This window comes from Scomber japonicus, chromosome 18 (genome assembly GCF_027409825.1).
Source record: "Scomber japonicus isolate fScoJap1 chromosome 18, fScoJap1.pri, whole genome shotgun sequence".
Classification (NCBI taxonomy): domain Eukaryota; kingdom Metazoa; phylum Chordata; class Actinopteri; order Scombriformes; family Scombridae; genus Scomber; species Scomber japonicus.
Window position 1 is genome coordinate 7196851 of NC_070595.1, and position 27483 is coordinate 7224333.

General features: G+C 40.2%; 1 protein-coding gene across 1 annotated transcript; it reads left to right on the forward strand.

Annotated features, from left to right (window-relative positions):
• The first annotated feature begins 1095 nt into the window (after window positions 1-1095).
• brsk1b (BR serine/threonine kinase 1b) lies at window positions 1096-21497 on the forward strand. Its single transcript, XM_053338109.1, has 20 exons — window positions 1096-1183; window positions 1639-1733; window positions 3775-3860; window positions 4196-4336; window positions 5463-5579; window positions 6182-6215; window positions 6289-6357; window positions 7044-7190; window positions 10218-10249; window positions 11301-11465; window positions 13511-13608; window positions 13744-13894; window positions 14104-14164; window positions 14954-15566; window positions 15929-15977; window positions 17281-17404; window positions 17535-17636; window positions 18975-19083; window positions 21054-21143; window positions 21268-21497. The coding sequence occupies exons 1-20, from the start codon at window positions 1096-1098 to the stop codon at window positions 21495-21497; spliced, it is 2601 nt and encodes an 866-aa protein (XP_053194084.1).
• Window positions 21498-27483: the final 5986 nt, after the last annotated feature.

Sequence of the window (27483 nt, forward strand, 5' to 3'; positions counted from 1 at the left end):
GAAGAGGGGAGGAGAGGCGGGGAGTCGGCTGCCACCAGGCCAGCTGAGGATGCTTGTTTCTAGAAACAGGATTAATCACCGGGCTGAGCGCTGATCCTCCTCCGGCGCACCGAGCGCACCTCACCGCAGCTGTCCTGACCGTGGGGCGTTCTGCCTGTCTGGCCCGGCCTGCCCGCGGCTGTTTGCCTCTTTGATGCTCTCCCCCTTCTTCCTCTGTTTCCTGATGCAGGGCCGGGGAGGGGGTGAGCCAAAGTGTGCACCGGATATTGGAAAACCCATTCTTCTTGCTGATGCTGTTGTGATAATAGATTATTATCTGGACAACGCCGCATCTGCACAGAAAAGCAGATCCTGACCAAACGAGGCCGGACTTGAGACGGAAAGGGGAATGAGCGTGATTGTGAGGATTATGAAATTGTTTTTTGGACGTTAGGAGGGGAGGGAGGGGGGTCCCTGATATCGATCAGAGAATGGATTCAATCAGGGCATTCTGACTTGGGATATTTGAGACTCTGCACTTACAGAAATCAATCTGTGGCAAATGTAGCCTTCCTGTCCAGGTCTGAACGAGATTTTTCTGTTCTGCTCCACTTTTGGCCAGCTGCATAAGCTAAAAAAACAGGATCAATCAGCTTTAAACTACTGTTATTTATAGCAAGGGGTGGGTTTCATTTGACTGACGGCGATTATTCGCATCATTCTGGACATCTCCCATCACTTGGCACCGGTCAAACCTCACACGTCCTCTCCACGTTTTCTACCTTCCCTCTGAATGATGCTGCTTTCTCTGCTGTAGTAAAAGAGACACAACCCAATAGTGGAAGAAAAAAAAAGACTTATAGGCCTTACAGAGTGGGATTCAGGCCGGTTCTCACTCCCTGCACGCAGGTTTAGGCAGCTGCCTGACCGCATGACAAACAAGTGCATGGGAGTAGCCTGCAGGGCCCGGCTTTAGATCACGATCAGTCCTCCTCTCCTCTCCTCTCCACCGCCGTACAGCCGCCTGTGATGTGCGTTACGGCATTACGCACCGAGCAGGACCGACCGCTATCTTGATCTGCCTTATATCAGGAATATAATTTCATCTCTTGAAAGATGAGCAGCAAAGAGCTGACGGTGGGCCAGTCCAACCAGTATGTGGGGCCTTACCGGCTGGAGAAGACCCTCGGGAAGGGACAGACAGGTAGGAACCTCCTAAATTACCTGGAGTCTTGTAGCGAGGCAGATAGGACGTCTGCAAGGTGCATCAGCTGATCCCAGGGTGTTACTCGTTCATTCAGAATCACTTTGACATTCTTATGATATTCAGAGCTCATGCTTTAATCTTTTTAAATCTTCTTATCTTCCATTTCTATTCCCTTTCAATCTTCTTACAGGGTTTCCTTAAATTCATCAGATGATATGTAGATTTATTCTGAGTATTTGGTATAATATGTCACAGCAGGCCTCTTCACACATTGTCCTGTCTGTCTTTGTGTGAGCTTTGATCAGTGATTGTGACAATATCAGTAAAAATTTGAATAATTTATGACATTATGTGTCACTTATGACACTTCCTTCCTGTTTTCACACTACATGATGATTTATGACGTCCAAACACTGTCTTTCTCTCTCTGGCTATTTCTGTCTATTTCTCAGGACTGGTGAAATTGGGTGTCCACTGTATAACCGGGCAGAAGGTGGCCATAAAGATTGTCAACAGAGAGAAACTCTCCGAATCAGTCTTAATGAAGGTACAAAACTTACCTCATCTGTCTACTTAACTGCCACTGTGGAGGCTACAGAGTTCAGGCTCGCACTCTCCGACCTGCAGAGATGGCAGCAGAAATAGAGTCTTTATTTTTGTCAAGAAAAGCCCGGCAGTGCGTTGTAAGTTGGAACTGCAGAGTGTGTGGGCACTGCTTCTGTATACTGAACAATAGACATGATTTCATTTTGCTAATTATGCCCTCCGATGAAAGCTACTGCAGCTGAAACACCGTGAAGTGAAAAGAGAATTTAAATAGCTTTTTCATGTTGGTGTTGTGGCTGATTACTCGCAGCTTTCTGTCTTTTTTAAAACTCAAATGCAGCATGTTGAAGAAGGGAAACTTGATGCACAAAGAATGGCATCATTTGTGTTACTCAAAAATATCTCTTATTAGTATTACTGATACTTTCTACAATCTTTGAAAGGGTCAGGTCAGATCTGGCAGCTCAAACATACATTTGTACAACTGTTTTTGACTAAGTTAGTAAAATGTAGAACTTTCTTTCTTTGCCCAGATGACAGGCGTGTGATAAATTTGAAAAATAAAAATAAAAATCTTTCGCACCAAAAACAAAAAAACACCCTTCACCTCCTGCATATGCCACCAGTGTTCTCAGGTTTATATTGGAAAGTTGCCCATTATCCACTCTCTGTGTTGAACACCAGTATCTGCATTGATGGACTTCTGTCTTTTAGCGTAAGCTGGGAAGGCGAGCTAACGCACGTTCAACTACAGGGAACTGAAATAGCTCCATGGCTGCAACATGACACAGAAGAAATGTAACAGTTTCTGCACACTTTTTATCCTCTCCTATATTTCCCGCTCACATCGGTACGATGCCTCACTTTCCCGTCAAATAAAACAATCTCCTATTTTCTGTGAGTCTATTTCCTGTCACCTAGCAAACGTTAGCCCAGTACTCACTGTACTTTTAGTTCTGTTTTGGTCACTACTGAACTCTAAATGGAAATAAATTGGTGTTTTGCTCCTAAATACTCCACATATAGCTAGTTGCTAACTTTGTCCTCCTACTAATAGATGGTTACACAGTTGGTTTATCAGAGATTTTTTTGTTGAAACTAGCTTCCTGCTTCCTCTGGAGGCGAGGCTAATGAGAGCAGAAAGACTCAATCAAAACAGTAAAGAGCCAAAACAGTGAGCTGAATGATGCTAACACACTCAGTAGAGTGGAGGGAAACCTGTAGGTTCACCACTCGGAGCAACACTGTTTACATTACATTGTCATTGGGTTCATTGTTGATATAGAGTGTTGATTAGTGCAGCTTTAAATGGTAAATGGACTGCACTTATAGCTTCTTTATAGTCTTCCGACCACTTAAAGCACTTTTACATCAAACCGCATTCACACACACACCCACACACCAATGGTGGCAAGCTAGCACAAAGAGTGCTCGCGCAGCTATCGATAGCAATTTGGACATTTTTACATGTGGACTGGAGGAGCCGAGAATCAAACCACTGATTTTAGTGGATGACCTGCTCTTAGGTTTGTTAGAAGAGCAAGCCTATAGTTCAGCTTGCTAGCTAACTCCTACTGTACAAGTCAAGACAGTAAGCGTTAGCTAGCTAGCTAACTCATCCTGAATCTTTTACATGATAAACTGACAGTGAGAGCGTTGAATGTTATAATAATCTTTCATCTTCTTTAACATTCATTTTAAAATGCACTTTGTCATCAAAATGATGTACTTATTTACTAAATGCTGACCCTGTCTCCTCTCTGTCTACAACTATTACTTCTCATGTTGCCCAGCTTTAGCACCTCAACCTTGAAATGAATACTTGCATACAGTTTCCTCCTGCTGCTAACTTCCACTGTCTTTATAAATGCTTCCTCTCTCGTTCTCTTTCCCTCACATCATATTTATCTTGTACGTCCCTCTGACATTTCAATCTCCATCTTTTTTAACCTCCCTCTTCTTCTTTTCTCTCTCTCTCCCTCTCTTTTAACCTTTCTCCACACCTCTCCCTCCATCCTTCGGCCCTCTCTCTGTCTATCCAGGTGGAGAGAGAAATAGCTATTCTTAAACTAATAGAGCACCCTCACGTTCTGAAGCTGCATGATGTCTATGAGAATAACAAATACCTGTGAGTATCTCTTCATCTTTCGCCTTTTCCGCTGACTTTTTTTTTTTAATCTTCCCTCTCTGCCTCTGGATCTCTGCCAGAGCAGAAACAACCTTGAATCTGAAAGGGAAGAAACAGGTTCTGTAAGAGAAAACAGAGATGGATAACTATATGACATTGAAGATATGCTGTGTGTGCCTGAGCGTGTATGAGCTTCCATGTATGGAAGAAGTATCTGTGACTTGTGTGTATGGATTTTGATGGCGGTTATTTTTAAACACATTTTAGTTTCCAAGGATCCTTCCTTGTCTTCACCTGTTTTCATTACTCTGACCTCTCTGCCTTATGTCCCTCAGGTACCTGGTGTTGGAGCATGTGTCTGGCGGAGAGTTATTCGACTACCTGGTGAAGAAGGGCCGACTGACTCCCAAAGAGGCCAGGAAGTTCTTCAGACAAATTATCTCCGCCCTCGACTTCTGCCACAATCACTCTATATGGTCTGTGAGAAGCGAGTTAACATATTGGTAGATGACATTGTTATGCATACTGACAAGCAAATACCTTACCACTCAAAGACTATAAAAGCTGGTTTAATCTGTTCCTTCCACTCAAAAATGTGTTTTTCTTCTTTTTGACCATAGTTTCCAAAAAATATATGTAAAACCTGTGGTAAGAAGTTGGAATGAAGTTGGCTTAAAAGGTCTAACACAGAAATGGGTGAATTTATACCATACGGGTCAATTTTGACCCAGGAGAATAAACATTGCACAGTCAACAGGAAGACAACAGGAGGGTTACCATACATCTGGTAAAAGTGTGAAGTTACTCTATGCTCACCTTAAATCTGAGTTTACGGTGTTTACTTATGAGTGTGACATGTTTGGAGCCTATTGTGATCCAACATGAAACTTGCACAAGTGTGATGTGGAAACTTGAAGCCTCCAGTGCTCAAACACTGAAAATGGACTTCACAGTGAAGTTAGAGGCATCTTATGTCCAACAGTTAAACTTTTGAAACAGAAACATTTATATATTCATAGATTCTAGACTTTGTAGTGAGGGCGGAGGATTAGATACATTTTAGAGTCATTTTATGGATTTTTAAGGGGGTACTTGAACTTTATTGTGGAAAAACCATGTTAGACAGAAATGACTAGTCGAAGTACCAAAGCAATGATGTAAAAACACTCCAGTGTAAGAAAATGTATTCAAAACCCTAGTGAAGTAGAAGTACTACCAGCAAATTGTACTTCAGATGTCAAAAGTAAATGTTTTTTAATCACTTACTTAGCATGTTTAGTCCAGTCCTTTATTATATGATAAATCTAGGGGATATGGGCAAGGGGGGTGAAGTGTTGGATCATTTTACCTCTTTGGGCCTCAAACTTGTATTTAAATGATGACATCAGATAAGTTTAAAGGATTGGTTCACAGCTGTTCAATTCAAATTCCCATATGTACATTGAAACAATGATGGGATCTGCTTTAACAAATAGCACATCTCCTATTCAGTCAAGAATTTTCCATGCACAGTGTACCAAGTTTTAGCTACTGTTTATGGTCTGGGAAAAAAAAGACTGGTACTTTGATTGAGTGTGTGTGTGTGTGTTTGTGTGTGTTCAGTCACAGAGATCTGAAGCCAGAGAATCTTCTCTTGGATGAGAAGAACAACATCAGGATAGCAGACTTTGGCATGGCCTCACTGCAAGTAGGAGACAGCCTGCTGGAAACCAGTTGCGGGTGAGAACAGGGTTCAAAAAAATGTTCTTTGGGGCTAAACGTGTTTTTGTATGTATACAACTCAAGGTTCAAGGGTATCTTGAACCTTGAACCCTTGATTTGTATTCTCATTATTAATGCTCTTTAGTCAGGTACTGAACTGTACCTGAACTGAACTGTATTGTAAATGCTCTATAAAGAGGATATGTACATTCCTAAAATAATCTTTCTAGTGGTTTTTAGTATTTAAATGGCTTGAGCACTTAGACTTTAGTGATATATACAAAACCACCAGGAACATCCTCTCAAAGCTCTATTGTGCTTCTTTTTACATAATCGGTGGCTGTTTTCATTAAAAGCATTTTTTACACCATCTGCCCATCAGGAGGGATGTGGATTTAACAGATAAAATTAGTAAGGGATTGTAGCTTTCACCTGGATTCACCTATTCAATCTATTCTCTGGAAAAGAGCAGGTGTTCTCAGATTGTGTGCACTCGGGCTGGAGTATTTTTTCCATGAGTCAGCAAACACAATACATGAACTCACCACCTCCTCTTTGTGTTTGTATCTGGTTAAATCTTTAAATAATTTTGTTCTTTCTTTCTTTCTTTTTTTTGTTAGATCTCCACATTATGCTTGCCCAGAGGTCATAAGGGTAAGTTACTTCCCTCTCAGTGTATGTATGTGTGTTTGTGCATGTCTAATGACAATGGGTCATTGTGTTTCAGGGTGAAAAGTATGATGGTCGCAGGGCAGATGTTTGGAGTTGTGGAGTCATCCTCTTTGCTCTTCTTGTGGTAAGAAGATCCACTCTGCTTCTCACTGGTCTCTTCTGAACTTCATCCTTTCTTTTATTCTTTTCTCTTTTTCCTTCAGTTTTTAGTCACTTTCCTCTCTGCCCTTCGATTCCCATGATTAATTTCACAATGAACATTATTCACTTTGAACCTCATACACACTTTTCTCTTAAGTCAGTCTGTCAATTTATCAGCATTAAATCTGGTACCCTGTGAAATGTTTGACCACTAGTGGCGCCATGGAGCAATGTTGTGATGAGTGGGTCACTGTTTTGTTTGTATATTTCTACTGTGCTCAACATGAGTGACATAATAAATGACTGTTAATGGTTTCACAGTTTCCATTAATTGACAATTTGGTGTTTGTAGCATGCTAGAAAAAAAAAACGTTGTAATATTCCTTCAAAATTCAGGTAACACTGTGACTGCTAGCTAGCAAAATCAAAACAGATGTCAGACCTAAGGGAAAGATGATGAATGGTGAAAAACACTAACTTGTTGTTTACAAGTAAACACCACAGGGTACTACATTCATTGGAGGAGGTTACATGGTTCTGTTAGGATAAATGACAAAACCGCCTACACTCTTTTCAACTCTTTGTGTCTCTTTTTGATCCTCATATACCAACCATGTTTTATCTCTTTACCTCTATCCTTTAAAACTATTTTTCTTTCAATCTTCCCAGGGTGCTTTGCCCTTTGACCACGACAACCTGCGGCAGCTTTTAGAGAAAGTGAAGAGCGGGGTGTTCCACATGCCACACTTTATACCTCCAGACTGCCAAGCACTGCTCAAAGGAATGATAGAAGTCAACCCTGACAAGAGACTCACGGTGAGGAGGGAGGGACTATGGGCAAAAATGGGCATCTTAAAAACAATAATTTGAATTTATGGGTACCATAATTTATACATTTATGGGTATCATTTTGTTAGCTGTTTTAGCTTTTTCCTGTTATAGAGATACATTTGTATTAATTTGAAATCATAAAATTGTCCCTAATTGTATGTGGATGTATGTTTTTACACATTAATTGAACACCAAGTAGAAACCCGGTAGAAGCTGATGAGATACACATCTCTACTACAGTAGTGTCAACACAGCACAGTGCACTGACGAGATATGGCTTTCATCAAAGAGGTCACTGGAAAAATCAATGTCTGCTTATGTTGAGCTGATTGTTTCAGTATTACTTGATTGAACAAGTGAAAAAATTACACTCAAACATATTTATTGGAGGTATATTTCTTCTTCTTCATAGCGGACCCTGAACATAACCATTCAAAGGACCCTTCCTACGAAAAGTGATTGATCCAATCATAGCTTAGCAACTGGCAGGCCTGTCAAGCTTGAGATTTGTCCACATGCCAAATCAGTGTGGATGGGGTTGTAGTAGACCTAAGAGAAATAATAACTTATAAAGAGAGCTGTAAAGAGTTATATGGAGTTTGGAGCATGGTGTCTTCTTCAGCCTTTCCGAAACTAAACACACAGGAGTTAGAGTGCAAAGATTAATAGTGTGTTTTTCAGCTCTAACCTACAGCACAGTAGTAACTGTCCGTTATTAGATCTAAGACCAAATAGTATTTCCACTAGTGCTGCCCTTTTCTAGCACCAGTTCTGGATGTTAGCATCCACTGCTCTTTATTAGATTTCAGGAAGTTTACACTATTCCAACCAGCGTTACCCCATGATAGCGTTACGTTACGCAAACACAGCGGTTCACCCTCATCTTAAAAGCCTTTTAAAGTAGAAATATACTGTAGCTTTTAAAAATAAAAGAATGCCAAAATAATTATGCTAATCAGTCAGACAGGGTTTGGACTGAATCATCTTACAGGTCTTACATTTTTGACTAGTTCTACGCTGCAAGACATGAACAATAGTCTCTTCAGTTCCATCATGAACTGGTAAGAATTACTTTTTGCCACTTTAACTTCAGTCTATTAGCACATACTATAGCCATGGGGTAAATATTTATGACCTTTTTACAGTGTTCTCCTTTGAAAACAAGTGAGCTGGAAACATTAATAAGTCAGCTGGAGACAGTGTTTTCAACCAGCCATGGAGCTAATGTTAACTGTAATTAGCTTCTGCGGATAGCATCAGTGACAGTTGTTATTTTAGCCGGTGAAATTGACCTTTGCCGCTTAAAATGGACCCTTTGCTTCAAAAATAACTACAAATTTGGTCAGTAAATGTGCCACTGTTATTATAAACCGCATGAACGGAAAGGTGTGGCAACAGTAAGTAAGCTAGCTTGAGCAAATGGTCAATTGTTGCTGCTCACATTAAACTAGATGAGTTTCTATAGTGCATGAAGCATGAAACAGGCATTTAGAAGGCAGGAAAAACAAAAAGAAAAGACCCAGCCCCAGGCTCTGCTTCAAGATGTGACAGAAATTCACCCTGACGCAAGACCTTACAGAGGGAGGAGGAGAAATGAGGAAGGCAGAAAGAACAGAGCAGAGGGGTGGGTTGAAGGTATTGCTTAAAGGCAGGAAAGCAGTCAGCTGTCAGTTTATATTTGCACCCTCAAACAAAAGTTAGGATTTTAAAATGAAAAAAAGACTGGTGGAATGCAAGATGTAGAAAGCATAGTATATGTATGTATGTACAATTTGAAAAGAATGGACAAGTGGCTTTATCAGTGGTTGGAAAGAAGGATATAGGCACTTAGGGTGAAAGAGTCAAAGTCCTCTCTTCCTTTTCACCTAAATGCCAGCTGTCTACCCCGAAAGCAAAGCTTGAAAAGAACCTGGCAGTTGAGAAAGAGAGTTAGAGGATAGTGAATGAATAAATGAGTGAGTGAATGAATGGAGAGCTAGAGGAAATTCTACTGCACTTGGGTCATGCATTGAAGCCAGGATAAAGCAGGCATGTGGGGTGGAAATGAACCCCTGGCTACGATGCAGAGAGACAGAGGGAAGGGTGATAATGCGGTCCGCAATGTGCTGTAAAATAAAGACGGCGATGAAGAGAGAAAGTCTGGTCAGTTAGTCTTTCAGCTACAACACAGCAGATTTAATCAAAGCTGTGGATTCGTCTGATGAGCTGTTGATTAATGGAGCCTGAAACCAGGTCAGACTGTCTCTCTCTGTCTCTGCCTGTCTGCTAGTTGCCTCCATGGAAACCGCCTACCACGCAAGAAGGCAGAGTTCAGTCCAGCACAGAAATATATTCTTAACACAGCACATCTGCACTTTTCACCCCTTTTCATGATATTCATATCGGAAACCAGAATGTTGGAGCGTCTCCTGCAAAGCTCTCGCTAGTTTCCTCTCTGCAGATGTACTTGTACAGCGTTCACAGCACAGCAGGCCCACTTTTTTACGTTTTGCATGCCCGCAGAACCGCAGCTGCTCCATTACCCCACCCGCCCCAAGAGATACTGTGCAGTATTGATGCAATGGCTGCCACTGTATGTAGTCCTAATGCAGAAAGGGGACTTTTACAGAGTTACAATGTTGTAAAGCAATGTCCACTAGATGTAGATGTAGGAGAGACATGTAGGACTGCTTAGGACTTTAAAGCTGTAATAGAATCCCAAACAAAAGCATAGTGCATGGTTCATAGAGACTATTAAAACACTGAGACAGGATAATTCCTGAAACACATTTGTGACTTTCTGACCATCACTGTGAAAAAGGGCAGCTAAATTTAGAATTATGAGTCTAAGTGCAATGCTGACTCAGTGGATTTAGCCTTGCAGGAGAAAAAATACTAGTTTGAGTCAGGACTTTACACAGAATCCAATTGAGCGGCAGATGTATCTTTCAAAAGGGTTAAAATGGTTGTAAAAATTAGAGGACATGTTTTGATCAGTGCTTTGATATCATCTTCTATTTGTGTCGCTTACAGCTAGAAGCAATACAGAAACACAACTGGTACCAGTAAGTACATTCATTTATCTAACTTTTTTTTCTTCCCTTCTATCTCCCTGGCTTCTGCACTTTCGCTTCTCCACCCAGCAATTACTTCAAAATGCTACAGCTATCTATACTGATATCAACAGAGTGATAACAGTTTTACATCAAGAAAAAAATCCTCTCTATTTCCTGTAATTTCTCTACTTCAGCCTTGCTCATTTTGAGTTGAAAGTAAACAACCATGACATAATATAATGACACAGTGAAGTTGTGACCGTGACACAATTTTAGTAATGGCATGAACTGAATTTATTGTAAATGTAGGTACTAATGTGTATCATACCCATAAAACCCTTATGCATTATTCTCCAATGTCACACTCTCACTTTAACTATGTCATCCTCTCTCCATTGTTGGTTAATCAATATTATAACACTCAACAGGGTGGATACTGTACTGCACATACAGTATGTTATGAGTTAGACTAACAGTGCTGCTAGATTTGATAGTCACTTCTATCTTAAAAGTGAAAGTACAGAGACAAAAAGTAATTCCAAGCCTCAAAGCATGGATTATACCAAGTTTTAATCAGCGGTTAACCTTGTGTTTTCATTGTTATTAAAGTTTTTTAAAAAAAGAAAAAAAAGTCTTGAGTTACCTGCATTACTTTGTGAAATCACCACCTTGGTTTGTTGTGTATTTTAGTCCAAAATACTTGGCTTACCATGGCTCATCCTCCAGTATGAGTTTGCACTAAAGTGAAAATAACTAAAGGCTGTAATTTGGTTATGGTCATTTTTATGTTTAAAGTGACAAGTTTGCAATGTTATTACTAGAATTGTACTTTTATTCTGGTTGAGAGGATTCTTCATGGGAGTCAAATATGTTAAAACAGGGTCAGCAACAACGTTGTACCATAATACCATACCATATACCATAATGTCAGACTGTGAGAAATGATCTTTCTCTAGAGTCTAGACATTAAACTTGTGTAATGACCCATTGTCTTTCAGTGCTGTAAATGTTGAGAAGTTTTTTTATATGCTAACTACATACACTGATGTTTTCCTATTAGGGGTGGTCGTAATGAGCCTTGCCCAGAGCAGCCGCCCCCTCGCCGGGTGTGTTTGAAGAGGATCCTGTCCTTAACCGAGCTGGACCCTGACGTCCTGGAAAGCATGTACTCTTTAGGGTGCTTCAGAGACCGGGTCAAACTCACACAGGACCTTACAAGTGAGGAGTGAGTAAATACAACCAAAACATTTCCACTTTGTTTTCCAGTTGCAATACATCAATGTTAAAATGGTCAAAATGGTTAAATATGAAAAGACAAATGAAAGAATTACAAATATAAACACAAGAACATTTGCACACACAGCTCTGCTTGTATGTATGCTGAAAAAAACCAATTGCATAATAGTGTGTGCAGGTAATTTCTCTTTCTTTCTCTCACAGTGTTCTTTTTGTCTCATTGACAGTCAATTACTTTCATCATTAATCTGCTTGACATGTCAGGAACAAGAGCAACAAAATAAACAAGGTCTCCTTTATCTATCTCTCTTGCTTTCTCCACTCCTCCCCTCTCTCTACAACACTGATGTGGCCTCTTCTCTGCCCACAATGCAACAGCGGTTGCTCCTTCCTGTCTGACTGAGTTTCACAACTCTCATTAAACCCTTTACCAGCCACGGCAGGCAGCTGTTTTCAGTAGTTTCCCAACACAAAACAACAGACAAAGTTAATAACTAGCTAGTGAACATAAAGTAGTGGAGCACTTAGCAGCAAAAAAGATATTTCCTTTAGGAGGTGGTAGAGACTAAGGCTGGGTACCAGTACTTGATACATTTTAAGGTATCAACCGAAATAAATCGATATCAAGTTGTATTGTAACATCTCCTGTTAAACAATACCTGCAAACCTAAACACTCTACACTACACGCCTGTTATGCCGGATAAAACAATGATGGGTATCGAATGAAGTACTCAATTGGTTTCATTGTCAATTGAGGGGTACTTGGATTGGTACTGGAATTGTAATTTTTTTAACGATCACCAGCCCTAAAAGGAAACAGAGAGAATATTGTACTTAAATTCATCGGTTGGTGAGAAACACAACTTCTAATCCCTTAAAGACATATGAAGGCAGAATCTGAAGGCAAGGGGCAAGATCATGCGTGACACTTTAAATGTAGATTTCTATAGGACCATGGTTTGGTTTGATGCAGGTAAACAGTCCATTTATAGCGAGTGAAAGACATTGGTGGAACACACTGGCTGAAATGCCATCTGGACCTAAACCACCTCCAAATGTTTGTCAAGTAAATACCTTGAACAAAGGTTCTCAACTCCAACTCCATTAAAGAGGAAGTCTTGGCCTGGATAAGCCATGAAACATTAGCCGTTACCCCTAGAAGCTAAATCAGACAATAACCAATGGGTCCTGAGATAGCACGACGCCAAAAGAATGCTGTTGTTGCTACGTATCTGCTGGATGTGTTAATAGTCAACTGTTTGCTAACATTTTTGCCATGTCAAGGTGACAGTATGTCTGTGTGGTATGTACAGTTTGTTGGCCTGACCCCCAAGTCAAATTGTGCTTGACTTTCGTTAAGGTTAGCAAAATAAACCCCCAAACTTTGCTTAATTGCCTTGAGGGCTAAATAGCTAGCTAACAAAGATAAACAAAATGTCAACTTGACTTGACAACTTTGAACAAAGTCTAACACTGTGTCCAAAATCATTGACAACTCTTGAGACAATAGTTTACTCATTAGTGAGCAGTAAGATTTTAAGACTCTTGATTCTTTAGACTGAGTTGGACCATTTTCATTTATAAAATACAGCATATTGCATTGTTAGCAGAAAGTACTGCACATCCATGGACGCTACTTTTTTCCCATGGTGGTATTTTTGAGGGCACTCAGAATCTGGATACTCAAATGACAGTGGATGAATATAGTGCACTATACAGATAATAAGGAAACAAAGCATACGTTTAGTGTCTCTCATTCACCTTATTTAGGAACAATTTATCAAACCTTACTTATTGTATGATCTGACTGGAACAACAATTACAGTTTTTGCCATTATTAACACATGGATGCTGCCAACTAGGAGATTTGTGACGAACCTGAAAAGCCTCCACCAATGCCATTTGACAAAAATATAAACATTTGATGATTTGAAGTGTTCTCCCACTTGTTCTCCAGTTCTGCCAGCCACCGCAGAGTATTTTTGTATGTTCTCTTTCTCTTTATAAGCTTTGTTTTTTGTGTATTACTGCAGGGAGAACCAGGAAAAGATGATCTACTACCTCCTGTTGGACAGAAAGGAGCGATACCCCAGTTGTGAGGACGAGGATCTGCCACCTAGAAATGACATCGGTGAAGACAGTTAACCTTTTTGATGGTCTAACCCAACAACAGCAGAACAAAAATCTTAATTATGAGAGCAAATCTTACATTAGTCCTTTGAACTTTGCTTTTAATGTTTTGAAATATTCATTTTTGTCCTCCAAGACCCACCCAGGAAGCGCGTGGACTCCCCTATGTTGACACGTCACGGACGCTGTCGTCCAGAGAGGAAGAGCCTGGAGGTCCTCAGTGTCACAGAACAGGGGTCTCCCACCCCACCTCGCAGGGCACTGGACACTAATGCACACAGCCAGAGGTACCAACCAACACTGACACATCATGACGTTTTTTTAATTGGTCCAAATTAAGGCCAGTAGCCAAGTACATACAAGGTTAAGCATGATATTTTGGTGTGACAAGCTAAACTTATAAACTACAGAATATCTTTTTTTATCGTTACACATAAAGCTTCTCATTCAGCTTGATGAGTCTTATTGATTGTTACTGTCTGCTGCCTTCAAAAAGGTCTCGCTCAGTCAGTGGAGCGTCCACAGGTCTGTCCTCCAGTCCTCTCAGCAGTCCCAGGGTAAGAACTTCACGCTAGTCTATTCCATTGTATTTTCAACTGTACTGCACATCATGTATTTAACACCCGTAAAGCTTCAAAAAGAGCTCTTATTTATTCCACTCTGGCTTAAAAGAAGGAAGGATTTCAGTAACATAAAGTAATTGTATAAATGCCACAATTCAATCAATGGTGATCTGGGACTGATACAGATCCAGGTGCTACATCTGATCTAGTTGCATCATGTAATGCCAAACTGCATTAATGTGCACATTTGGACCCTAAGCATACCAAATATTACAGTGATTACAGACATTAACCGTACAATGCTCTCTTTGCACTAAACATGTTAATAATCATAGGGAACATATTATCTTGTTGCTATGCCTGTCTTTCCAGTCTTTTCCTATTGCACATACAGTGTATATACATCATAGTATATAATATATGTGTTATCAGCAGCTTCAATATATAACATATCAGTTTTGGCCATCGAAAACACAAAACCAAATTTCCTGTGATGTGAGTTTTTTTCTCTGACAGCTCTTGCTCAGACTGTCATCACCAGTCATGCCTTTCCATCATACTGTCACTCTCTCAGTCATACACTTTCCCATTTCATATACACATATACTGTACTGAAGAACAGAGATCATTAAATCCATCTCCCATTCGGTGCATCTGCTCCAGACCTTTTGAAGAATTGTTTCCATTAATCATATTTCATGACCATTGCTTTCTCTCTCATCTGTCCATCCCTCCCTCCTTTGCTCTTCTCTTCTCCCCCATCTCTCTCTTTCTGCACATCAGAGCCCGGTGTTCACTTTCAGCCAATCAGAAGTCACCTCCACCTCTGCTTCATCCTCCAAAGACCCCAAACCAGCGAGTGCCACCACCCCTCGGCCTACCCGCCCGGCACCTGACCCAAAAACCCAGACCTTGCCCTCAAAGGGCCCCACAGAGCGGCCCCAGCTCCACACCATGAAGTCCCTCCCTCTCCAGACTCCACGCTCCCCTTCCCCGTCCCCCTCCCCGCTCCTCTCCCCCATTCCACGCTTTTTCAACTTCCCCTCACCGTCTATGTTCAAGTCCAAGAACGTCCACTCGTCCTCTAACTCCTCTGCCACCCCTCCTCCTGTGTCGCAGGTCACGCCGCAGGGCTCACCGCTGCCCACCCCGCTGGGCACGCCTGTGCACCAAATCCAACACCCTTCCTCCACCACCCCTCCCTCTTCTTCCTCCTCGTCTTCTTCTTCCAGAGCGGACGGAGCCGGCGGGGCCTCGCTGTCGCTGACCCCGCCCTCCAGCCCGGGCGGCAGCGGTGGTCTGGCCGCCTCGAGCTCCGCCCACTGGAGAACAAGGCTCAACTCGTTCAAAAACAACCTACTGGGCTCACCGCGCTTCCATCGGCGCAAACTGCAAGGTGAGTGCAGAGACACAAACATAAACTGTCTGGAATTGGGGCAATTCGTCTCCTCTGATTGGTTGAGATAATATTACATGCTTAAAATGCCAGCTGTGAGATGAAGCATCAGATTTCTCGAGCATGAATTTGATGCTCTACAATCAGAGTTCTTCTCCTCTGCATTCGCATCTGAGATAGAATCTATTATTACCAAGAATCTAGCACGTGTCCCATCCTGCAGCCTGCGGTCGTGTTGAGTAATGTCTGATTCTGTGATAATCTGCAATTAGGGCAATTGAATTAAGGCCTGTCATCAAGATTCACTGCCCTTCTCAATTTTCCCTCCTCTTTCTCTGTCTGTCTGTTTTGTCTTTTTTTAGTCCCCACATCAGAGGACATGTCCAGTTTGACTCCAGAGTCAAGCCCCGAGTAAGAACACGCATGTCTCAGTTTGTCTTTCTCTATCTTCATGACCTTAACTGACACAGTGTTCTACGAAACCTTAGAGCCTGATTTACTAAAGGTTTGCGTGTGTAAAAACATGTGCAAACTTGACATCACCTGTGCAAGATGATCTACCAACGCAGCACACTGAGGGTTGACTTTGTCACAAATACTCTCCCATATGGCTTTCTGCTCATCCAAACTCTCCATTAAGACACCCAAAACCCTTATTGAAATACTGCACCTGTTATCATTTATGCAGTTATACTAAACGTGCAATCTAATGTACTGGACATGTAATTTAGTACTCTTTATTTGGGATCTTAGTAAATCAGGCCCTTAGTATCAACATATAATACAAAGGTGGCATCCTAGCATTACAGGTAAAAATCACACACATTAAAGGTAGGCAAAAGGTGTTTAATGGCAGATGCTATCAAGTTGCATTATGGTAAATGTAGGATCCAGTGTTATAAATTGTATTTATAACACTAATCTCAGTACAACACTAATCTTATCTCCATTATTTTTTTCAATATTTGAAGGTCGAGAATGAACTTTCAGTCTCAATTTCATGTTTGAAATTAGTTTTTAACACACATCTGTTCATTTCAAGCATTTCCTAGAATCACTGATTACTCTCGTGTTCTTATAGTTGTAAAAACTGCTTCTACTGCTTTATTTCACATTCATCATTAATTGTGTATATAAAAAAGATGACCACAGGAAACTGCACTAGAAACACAGCATCTTATTCACTGGCATAACTAAGTTTTTAATAAAGTAAAGTAGGATTTAAAGGCTGAATATGAAACCAAATGACTTGAAAAAGTAGACATGACAAAGTTGTATTGCTTTTATTTTTTGCCACATTGTTTTTTAGCAGTATTTGCTTTTTGTGACAACCTTGTCTTCCAGCTCTGTATTATTATATGTAAAAGTAAGCCTCTAACATGAGAGTGATGATATTATATTTCGGTGTCAAAGGAGAACAGAGTTTTGTGTATTTTCTCTTGAGCATAGTTTGAGTTGGCTGGCATCAGCGTTTTCAATGATGCTTCAAAATCTCTGGTCTGGCTGTCTACTGACGTCGAGTCATAGACAGGTCTACATGATGATTCATGGACAGTGATTGTATGATTCACTCACCCTCTAACAGCAGAGTCTTTTCTGCCAAACTAAACTCCATCCAGTAAAAATATTCTGCCTTTGTTTTGTACACTACATCATTTTTTGTACATTTAGTGAGTGGAATGTATGAATGTAACTATCCTGTGTGTACTTGCAGACTGGCTAAGAGGTCCTGGTTCGGTAACTTCATCAGCCTGGAGAAAGAGGAGCAGATCTTTGTTTTGATTAGAGACAAACCACTCAGCTCCATCAAGGCTGACATCGTCCACGCCTTTCTCTCCGTGAGTACAGTCCAGCTCAGCTAATCCTCAACAACTTAATGCTTCTCTAAAGACTACTTGTTGACCACTTATTGCCTTAAAGTTACAGGTTTAAGATTCTGAGTGTCACTCTCTTCTTTTGCCTCTTTAGATGCCATCACTCAGCCACAGCGTGGTGTCTCAGAACAGTTTCCGGGCAGAGTACAAGTCCTCCAGCGGCGCCTCTGTCTTCCAGAAGCCTGTCAAGTTCCAGGTATTATTTCATTTTTAACTTCCTCAGCTCTGACTGACCCCAGCACACTGGGTACATCTATAAAAATGCATAATGGCTGGCCATGCAAGATTCAAACTCGCACAGATAAGGGATTTAAATGATAATGATAATGGCATACATTACATGTGCTTCTTTTAAGCAGCTTTAGGAAAAATTTAAGCAGGTTGCATGGCTTAAAATGCAGTTTGCAGTCACTTTAAGTTCCTTTTGTAGATTTATGTTTGATGTATTGTGTGTTTTTGTGTCCATGTGGTTTAGTCAAGGTTAAAATGTCAAAATAAACATATTAATAACTTGCATATTCTTATTTTGTGGAACCAGCATCAAATTTCTGCTTTTAATCCATTTTGAGAGAATATATTAGAGGGATATGGTAAAAATGTCTAAGTGGTGTAACCATAAAAACATGTTACCAAATAATTCAACTTAATTAAAAATGTTAAATTCTTAATAAAACATCATATCAACTAGTTTGGCATGATCTTACATTATAACTTTTTTATATTAAATAAAGGTAATGGAATACTATTGTTATAAATTTAATCTGGGGAATCATGGAGATCAGGAAACATTTGATTTCTTTTAAATGAAGTAATTATTTGTATAAGTCCACTTTGTACATTGTAGGTGGATAAAATATTGAATTGAACTTTTGTGGTTACACCATTTGACATTTATTTTCAGGAGCATTCAGTCTTACTTTTGGTTAAAAAAATGTCAAATGTAATTTCATATGACATAAAACCAACAAAAATACTAAATGTACATTTTAACAAACCTGATGCTGCTTTTAAAATTCCAAAACTTTTTGAATTGTTCATCTTGCCAACCCTTATTTGTCACTGACTCATATACATATTATTATTATTAAATTATTTATATTTGTGGATCATTTGTCCTGTTCTAGCCTTCATATTATTCACATTCTGTCCTGCTTTGAATGCAGTTTCATAGGTTAAAAAACTGAGATCTATTAATTGAATTTATTTGACAAAATTCTTTACATAATCTTGAACCCACTGTGTAGAATTTGCACGGTTTCACATAGTATCAAAAACCCAACAGAGCCAACACAGGATTAAATGCATAGACACACACAGACTGCTCTGGTTTTCAACAGGATCGCTTTATTTTACAGTTTACACAATAAACGGAACAAAACTCATACCATCATAATACTTTTATAGGATGCTGTAATCACAGGCTTTAATGTAAAAGTCCATCTCAAGAACAATCGTTGACCTCTGTGAGCAAACCTTATAAATTTAACAATGTCAGTCATTAACTCAGGAGTGTGTGCTTCTTTTTCTCCCGCAGGTGGACATTGCTTTCTCTGAGGGAGAGAGGGAGCGTGAGAGGGAGCGAGCAGAGAGAGAAGGAAGGAGAGAGATGGGCATCTACAGCGTCACCTTCACTTTAATAACAGGTAGGTGTTTAGAGGGAGATACAGAGACAGAGAGAGACACAAAGCTGGAGATTCATAACCTAGCTGTAATTAGGTAGGGAGAGGCTAGTCTCACTCTATTTGAGCAATTTTATATCTTAACAATAAAATTTAGGCTCAAATTTGGCGAAAACAGTGTAAATGTTGTAGATGTACTGTGTATGTTTTCTTTGGTATGAGGATATGATTCACCTGATTCATCACTACTGACTAATCACTGCGACTGAGGAAATTGCATCTAAAATTTTGAGTAAGCAGCTGTTAAATCTGTAACACTGTTTTATTGGACACATAAAACAGCCCATTAAAAGTATATGTCACTCTACAGGAGCTGTCAGGAGTTCAGCACCACAACAATACTATACAATTGTACCATTCTTCTTCTTCTTCTATTTTGTCATGAACTGGCTCAAAATTCATGACAAAACAAAGGAGGAGAACACACCTTTAAGTTAAACCAAACCAAAGTAATTTATTCAATCAACGTATTTCCATAAATTAATCAAAGATATATGTTAGATCTGTAAATCAGTGGTGTCTGGAAATGTATGGATGCTGGGGTATGTTGAGTGCTAAAAAGTAATCAACGAAAGCAACCAAAGAAAAAGGGTTCTGCTGCTGGTAGAGAGAGACCAGACTGAGTAGGCCAGCTGATTTTATAAAGGTGGCCCAACCCCCAGCCCAGGTGAACTGATTCAGCCTGATGACCTTGATCTGCCTGGTTTTAAGAGCTACAGCAAAGTCCCACATGAACTTGAACTTACATAACTTATTGTTTAGCTGACATTTTTGGGCAGTCCCAACAGTGAATTCTCTCAATCAGCTTTCCAAGTTTAGCAGCTGATAACTGTTCTTCTTCTGTGCTATATTGCAGTCCAAGACATGCAAAAATACTGTGTTTATTTTGAACAACCCAGACGTTATCTAATCATGCATGTCAGATGAACTGTGTTTAGGCTCAGAGTAAATTCCTTCCTAGATTGATGAGAGAAAAAAATTAAACTCTCTCGCCAAGTCTTCATTGTCTGACAAGAAAGTATTTATTCTGGGCCCAGGAAGTACATTCAATGGAGCGTACAGGATGCTTAGACTTCACAGTGAAACATCCTACTTTATACAGGCTAACCTCTCTGTCTCAATGCTGTCTTGCACTTGAAGATAACCCAAACCAATAGAAGAATATTCCCTTGCAAGGTCACATCTTATCTTTCAACTTGGCCCAATAAAATATACACACAGTTATGAACGTCACAAATGACCCTGACCTCACAGAGACTAAGCTTCTCATTACACTACTGTAGCATCTGACGCACAATTTTTCATCCTGAAAGACAATTTTCCGTTTTACATTTGTAGACTCCCCTTATAGTTTTCTCATATTTATAACTTGGTTTTAAAGTTATCCCTATGTTGTTAACAATTTTCTTGAATATAGACTCATTGAGCACTTTACTAGGAACACCTGCACAATCTAATGCAGTCCAATATAACAGCTCTGCTATAAATTCTATGTTTATGAAGGTTATACTGTTTTGGTTTTAGTTGACATTGTCAGAAAGGTGATAATTCTACTTCATGTTTATTACTGAGGACATAGTTTGTGGTATAGCGTAATCTTTTAGCAATTAGCAATTTTAAGGTACTCCAGTACACCAACACCACCCACTACAACTTCAATAATCAACACAAAACATACTTATCAGCTTTCTGACAATGTCAACGAAAACTGAAAATGTATAAGCTTCATAAAAGTAGAACTTATAGGAGAAGTGCTGTGTTGGATTGCAGATGTGTTCCTAATAAAGTGCTGAGTTGAATTGTTTTCAAAATCAGGCTTTTTTAGTGTATATTTTTAATTGATATGTTTTTTTTTTTGGTTCTTAAAATGGGACTTTTTACAGTGCTCTCTCAGCAAAGGGAACCTAAAATGAGTTGATTGTGTCTCCTCTCAGGTCCTAGTCGCAGATTCAAGAGAGTGGTGGAAACCATTCAAGCTCAGCTCTTGAGTACTCACGATCAGCCTTCTGTGCAGGCACTGGCTGGTGAGGAGAACACCCATACAAGTAATAGTTTTTCAAATTAACACATTTACACTCAATTTATCCACCAGTAGTTTATGTCTTTGTTTCACTTCACCTCTCCCTTGTGTTACCTCTTACTTCTCAGATGAGAAGAACGGTCAGCTTACCCGCCAGCCCAGCACTCCTTCGCGTCAGAATTCCCGGCGTTCGGAAAGCGGATCAGAACGGGATCGGGGAGAGAAAGAGCGTGCCGCAGATGCAGGGAGTGGAAGTGGCAGCGGGAGCAGCAGTGGGACCGTCTTACAAAGGCGAGGCTCGGGGAAAGACAAGACCAGACTCCTCTCGTCGTCCAACGGGACACAGTCTCATCCCTGAAAAGAATGTTGCAGAAGAGAGGCAAAGGTCATCTGCCCGACCGTTCTCTCTTCCTTTCCTCTATCCTGCCCACAATCTTTCCTTCCCTGTTTACTTCCTTCCTGCCTTGCTTCCTACCATCATTCCCTACCAATGGAATGGAGGAGGGGGAAGGTTTTCCTTGAAGCTGATCTAAGGATATGACAGAGGATTCCCCACAAATGGCTAGTTTAAGTAGAAATGTATATTTGTGGAGGTGGTGGAGTCCGGTTGAGCTGATCGCTAGTCAGCCTTCAAGGGCAGCTTCACCCCGGAGGGACAAGACAGAGGACAGGATGTCCAAAAAGTCCCACCTTACCAGAGAAATACAGGAAAAGCTCACAGCCATGGAACGGTGTAGTTCACCCTCTCCGAATTAAGAAAGCACATAACCTTCCCACCCACCAATCAGTTCCAACCGATCAACACGTGGTTCACACCCAACAGGAAACCTCCCATCAGTCAGTCGAAATGGCACTGGAAGATGCAGGCTATAGACAGAGCACCTCAACACATTCTCATTTATCATCTCCACTGTCTGGTCAGCCCAGCCAACCTGGATCAAGTCTCCTCAACGTCACCTGACCAAACCTGATATGTCACATGACAGGAAGCCTGTTTTCCTCTCTTCTGCCCACTTTCTAATTGAAGAACAATGTGTATTCTCAAGCAAAGCAGCAAAATAAGGATGTTTGAAAGACAGGAAGGAGAATTACTGAGGGGGTCTTGATTTAGGATTGATTGTGGAAGTGGATATTCTCTATAAATAATCACCAAACTTAGTGTCCTACTTTAAGAATCAATGAGTCAGAGAGGAAAACACTCAAAGAGATGATGGAGAATGGATCGGACGTGGTCTATGTAATGTAGCCCAACAGCTGGGGTGTATATTGAAATAAGACAGACAGATGCAACCTTTCCGCGAGTGTACAAGAAGCATAAAGTCCCACAGTTATGTCAGAATTACACTGATAAAGCTATGATACCATATTGCCTTTAACGGAGGAGAAAAAGTGGATAGCTAGTTAGATTTAGCCCCGTTTTCAGGACACTAGGCACACCATAGGTAGAATCTCTTACATGTGAAAACTCCTGCCGGAAGAGAGGGAGACAAATAGATAGAGATAAAACAGAGGAAAGTGAGCCACAGGTATATACGTCTTAGTAAAGGAAGGACAAAAGAAGAACAAGTCTCCAAATCTAACTTGGAGATGATATTGAAAGTCAGTTTTTGTTTTCCTAGTCTATTTTAATACAATATTAATATGCTATGTGTACATTGAAAGAGTTCTTGTTGGTTGTTGGCTTCAAAACATACCGGCTGTGAAGCTTGGAAGAGAAACTTCATTTAAGAAGTCCTTTTCTATGCAAAAATGCATGAAACCAATATGAAGCTTCAGCAGCCTGAGTTAGCCTAACATAGCTTTGTTTGAGCTTCTCTGTGCAGAATGATATATGTACAAAGTTCCTCTACTTCATGTAAATCTAAAATGAAGCTGAAGTATCTCTTTTCCGGGAGCGGCCATCTTGCTTGTGCAATGTCATTTGGAGCCGTCAGTAGAGTCGGCTTGCGGGACATGCCTCCTCAGCCATCCCACTGCCTGATGGAGGTTTGAGAAACGCAGTCAAAGCTGTCAATCATGGCATCACATCCCCTTTTCTATAATCAAATAACTAATTTAAAAAAAACTGATAAGAAAAAGAAGCACTTAAGCAAATATCAGTGTGATAAGAACAACCTAAAATGACAGGAACCATCTTTGGAAAAAATGTATCTGACGTGTACTTTGATTTTTTTAAGTCTCATCTGCTAACATGGAGGGGGTAGGACTTATCACCTTTACTGCAGCCAGCCACCTGAGGGCGATTGAGATGTTTTGGCTTCACTTTTGGGGAGCTGTCACAATGTCACAATATTTATATATATCAATATCCATGTCATTATTATTGTAATTTTTTTTTTTTTAAGATTTTTTTTGGCTTTTTTAGCCTTTATTTAGACAGTACTTGGCATAGAAGCCGACACGAAACAGGGAGAGAGAGGGGAATGACCTGCAGCATAGGTCCCTGGCTAGATTTGAACCAGGGACGCTGTGATAATGTGGCATGTGCTTATCTATGTCTTTATTATGAAAAAAGCTGAAAGCTCTGATATATTGGCACTTAATACATACTACATTCTTATCAGTAACTTACTAGAAACCAAACAAATAAGGATGCCCGCTATTAGCCAAAGTTCTTCGCTCAAGGTAATTTATGCAAAACGTAACAAATTTAGTACTATATTGTCAATTGTATTTTTCGTAAGTCGTAAAACATACTACTACCATCTATCCTATATGACATGACTGAGCTAAATGATGCAGCATTCAAGCAAAGTCGGCAGGATTGGAAATAACAGGGACACCTTTCACTTCTCTACTAACAGGAGCATTTATGTATTATTTAGGTAGGCTAAATTAGCTTCTGTTTTATGTTTGGAATGGTTTGCTAATTTGGCTGATTCAATTGTATTAACATTAGCATTAATATTAGATTTTATGCAAGTGTTGCTTTGCTAACATGCTAGCAGGGTGTTGACACTCTATTTATCAAAGCTGTTAAAAATGACTGATATCTCTGACCCAGAATTACAACTCAGAGGGTGACGGTAATGTTTATCCAGACTCTGTTGCTTGTAATTATTGTGTGAATGACGCACAAGATAACTCACAACTGCCAGAACAAAAAATCATAACATGGCTAACTCAGACTGCTAGCTTCCCAGTCACATCATGGCTAGTGTGGAGAGTGATTAGAGCAACCAATAACTCTTTTAGTGTATATGGGCTTGTGAATATTGTATTAAGAAAGTCCTTTATCTACCCTTTAACTGAGACTTAAGAATTCAAGTTCATGAAGAGACAGTAACTGAAGATAATGGAACTGAAATGAAGAGGCTGATGGGAAAAAAAGAAGCTTTTTAGTCCCCACAATTAGGCAACCGAATCCCCTTCCAGTGTTCATTTTTTGGATGAGAACGGCGGAGGGCGATGCCAAAGCCCCGACAAAAGCCTCAGCCCTTTTCTGTCTCTCTGAAAAGAAAGAGACTGAAGAGTGAGGACAGAGGGATGTAGGTGGAGATGAACAAAAGTACTTTTCATAAGAGGGGGGAAAAAAGAACAAGAAAGCCGGGGAGAGAACAGACCCGAGTGTGTCTGTCGTCATAAAAAAAACACACAAAAAAAACTGCACATGCGGCCTGGAGGAGGAGAAGGCAACGGAAAAATGAAGCCACACATGAAGAATGAAATTTAGCTTTTTTTTTATACTCTGATCGTTGTGTGTGTGTATTTGTGTTTTTTTTTTTTTATGTTTTCATGTTTGCCACCAGCAAAATAGAGGGCGGCGCTAACCACGTGAATGTCAAAGACTTTTTTTTGGAAAATCGTTGCAAGAGTGTCAGCATATTTTGTTCCTTTTATTTATTTATATATTTATTTATTTATTTATATATTTATGTATTTATTTATTTGACATGTATTCATTGAAAGATTTTTTTTTTCAAGAATGGAAAAGCAGAAAGCAGGAGGTGGGTGAAAACAGGAAAATGTCACTTTCCAGCAAACTAGCTTTCCCCGAGGAAAAAAAACTGAAAAACAACCTACTTTCTCTTTTTTTCTTTACCATTCTGAAAGTTAATGCTGCAAAAATACCTTCCAGCTTTATATTGTGTGTGTGTGTGTGTGTGTGTGTGTGTGTGTGTGTGTTTTCCCCCTATTTCCTTTTCATTATGTTCATATATCACTACTACAGATGTACACACACATACACGCATCACATACACACACGGACCCCAGGACAGAAACCTTCATTCAGAGGACTTCTTTTTTTTTTTTTTATCCTTGGGATATTTATTAGTGCTGAGTCATTCGCTCCTTTAAGCTTTTGTTTCGTTGACTCTGTTTGTTCTTTCATTCGGGTTGTTGAGTTTTTTAATCACGTTCTCAAAAGAGGGCAGGATGCTAAGCTGCTGGAATGTAACAAAATTAGTTTAAAGGCATCTGTAGGTACGAAACACACATAGAGGCTTTACCAATAAGAAGGTACAAGTCATAAGAAGCTGGTCTTTCCCAGGATGAATTTCCAATTTTCCAATCATTTTCCGATCCAATCACTGATTTATGGCCAAATTCCTGCAAAAACCACAAACACTTATTTTCTTGGCGTAGTCCTTCCCTGTGAAATGTTCTTTTTGTTTATTCATGTAAACCAAAACTCTGCTGAAACCATCACACATTCATAATTGACTTTCAATAGCCTCTTAACACACAATGGAAAGACACTACATTCAATTCATGGTATACAGGCCAATAGCTCTCTTTTTGTAGTGTTTTGGAAAATTGGAAACAGGTGGGGCAAAGGGGATTCAAATGCAAACTGGGGGTTCTCCAGAATCTCCAGTCTGGTAAATGCATCATAGCTTCATGTGAGGTTTTGGCAGTGCTTTGGGAAGACTATTCTTGAATGTTTCAGGCTTTAAAGCAGCACAGCAACCTCCGTAGACGTGATTAAGACATTCTCAGTCTATGCTGGGTTTGTCCTTCTTTCTTTTTCTTCTGGTTTAATGAGAGGATCTACTTTCTTTTCCCACCCCCAGGCTAAAAAGAGGGGCCCTCAGAGATTCCAGCAGTGAGGTGCACACAACTAAAGGGTTACAGGGCAGGGACGTTTAAAGTTACACACACACACACACACACACACACACACACACACACACACACACACACACACACACTCACAAGAGAGGGGTGTCATAGTCTTTTTTAAAAACACGAGGTCAGAGTCAAGTTCACCTTACACCTACTTTTAGAGAGGAAGAATCTAGTTAAAGGATAGGAACGTTAAAGGAAAGTAAGACAGAAAGAGGCTGCTCCAGGTTTTTCTCTACATCCATTCAAAGACACAACGGGACCCTCGGCCCATTGAAAGAAAAACTCACCCCTCCCTCTGTTCATTCCCCCCTTCCCTGTCCTACCCATTCACATTTTCTACACTCCTCTCCTCTTCTTGTCTTTGTATCTCTTAAATCATGCTCTTGAACTTCCATCCACACCCATCTTTATCCCAACTGCACATATCTCACCCCGCCCCTCTTATATAATCCACCCCTTCCCTCTCCTTGTATACATTTTATACACTGTATACTTCCACGCAGACGCTGTATACATTTGTATACACTGTATGCTTGTCTCTGTCTCCATTGTATGCCATCCGTATCTATGTAGCGTTCACTATCTTTTATCGACACTGTAGTCACCATACGACTCTTCTTCTCATCATTATGTCTCATTCTTCTACTGCAGTTAGAATCGTACAACTATAATCACTTTGTCTCCCGCCCATAACCCCCCTACCCCCCCCCCCCCCATTCCTGCCCCGTCGCCCCTTTCCGCCACACCCCACCCCACCCGTGAAACTCCCTCCCAAAAACCTCGTAACCCTCTACTCACACAGTAGGAAAAAAAAAAAAGTTTCCGAAACTGGAGGGAGATGGAGGTGTGTGGGGGAGGGGAATAAAGGTTCAGCTTAACACGATTAATGACGACGGTGATGACGACAACAACAATGACGAAGAGAAATGTCTGTAGTATAATTACAAAAAAAAGGAAAAGTGCACTATTATGACAATGATTATTATTGCCTGTGACAAATACTGACCAATAAACAACAAAGGAAATATTAAGTGGGTGTTTGTGTATTGTTTCACACTCGTAGAAATAGTTCTGCAATTACTCAAAAATTACACATTGTAGTGACAAAAGTGCTTATTAGCTTTATTACCCAGAGTTAAATGAGAATATTAACAACATGCGTTTGTACAGTAATTATAAAGTGGTGTCACTATTCTCATTTTACGCCTGTCAAAAAGCTAATATTTGCTTCTTTTTTTTTTGCAGTGTACAGTATAAAGTGTAAGTGTTTGAAA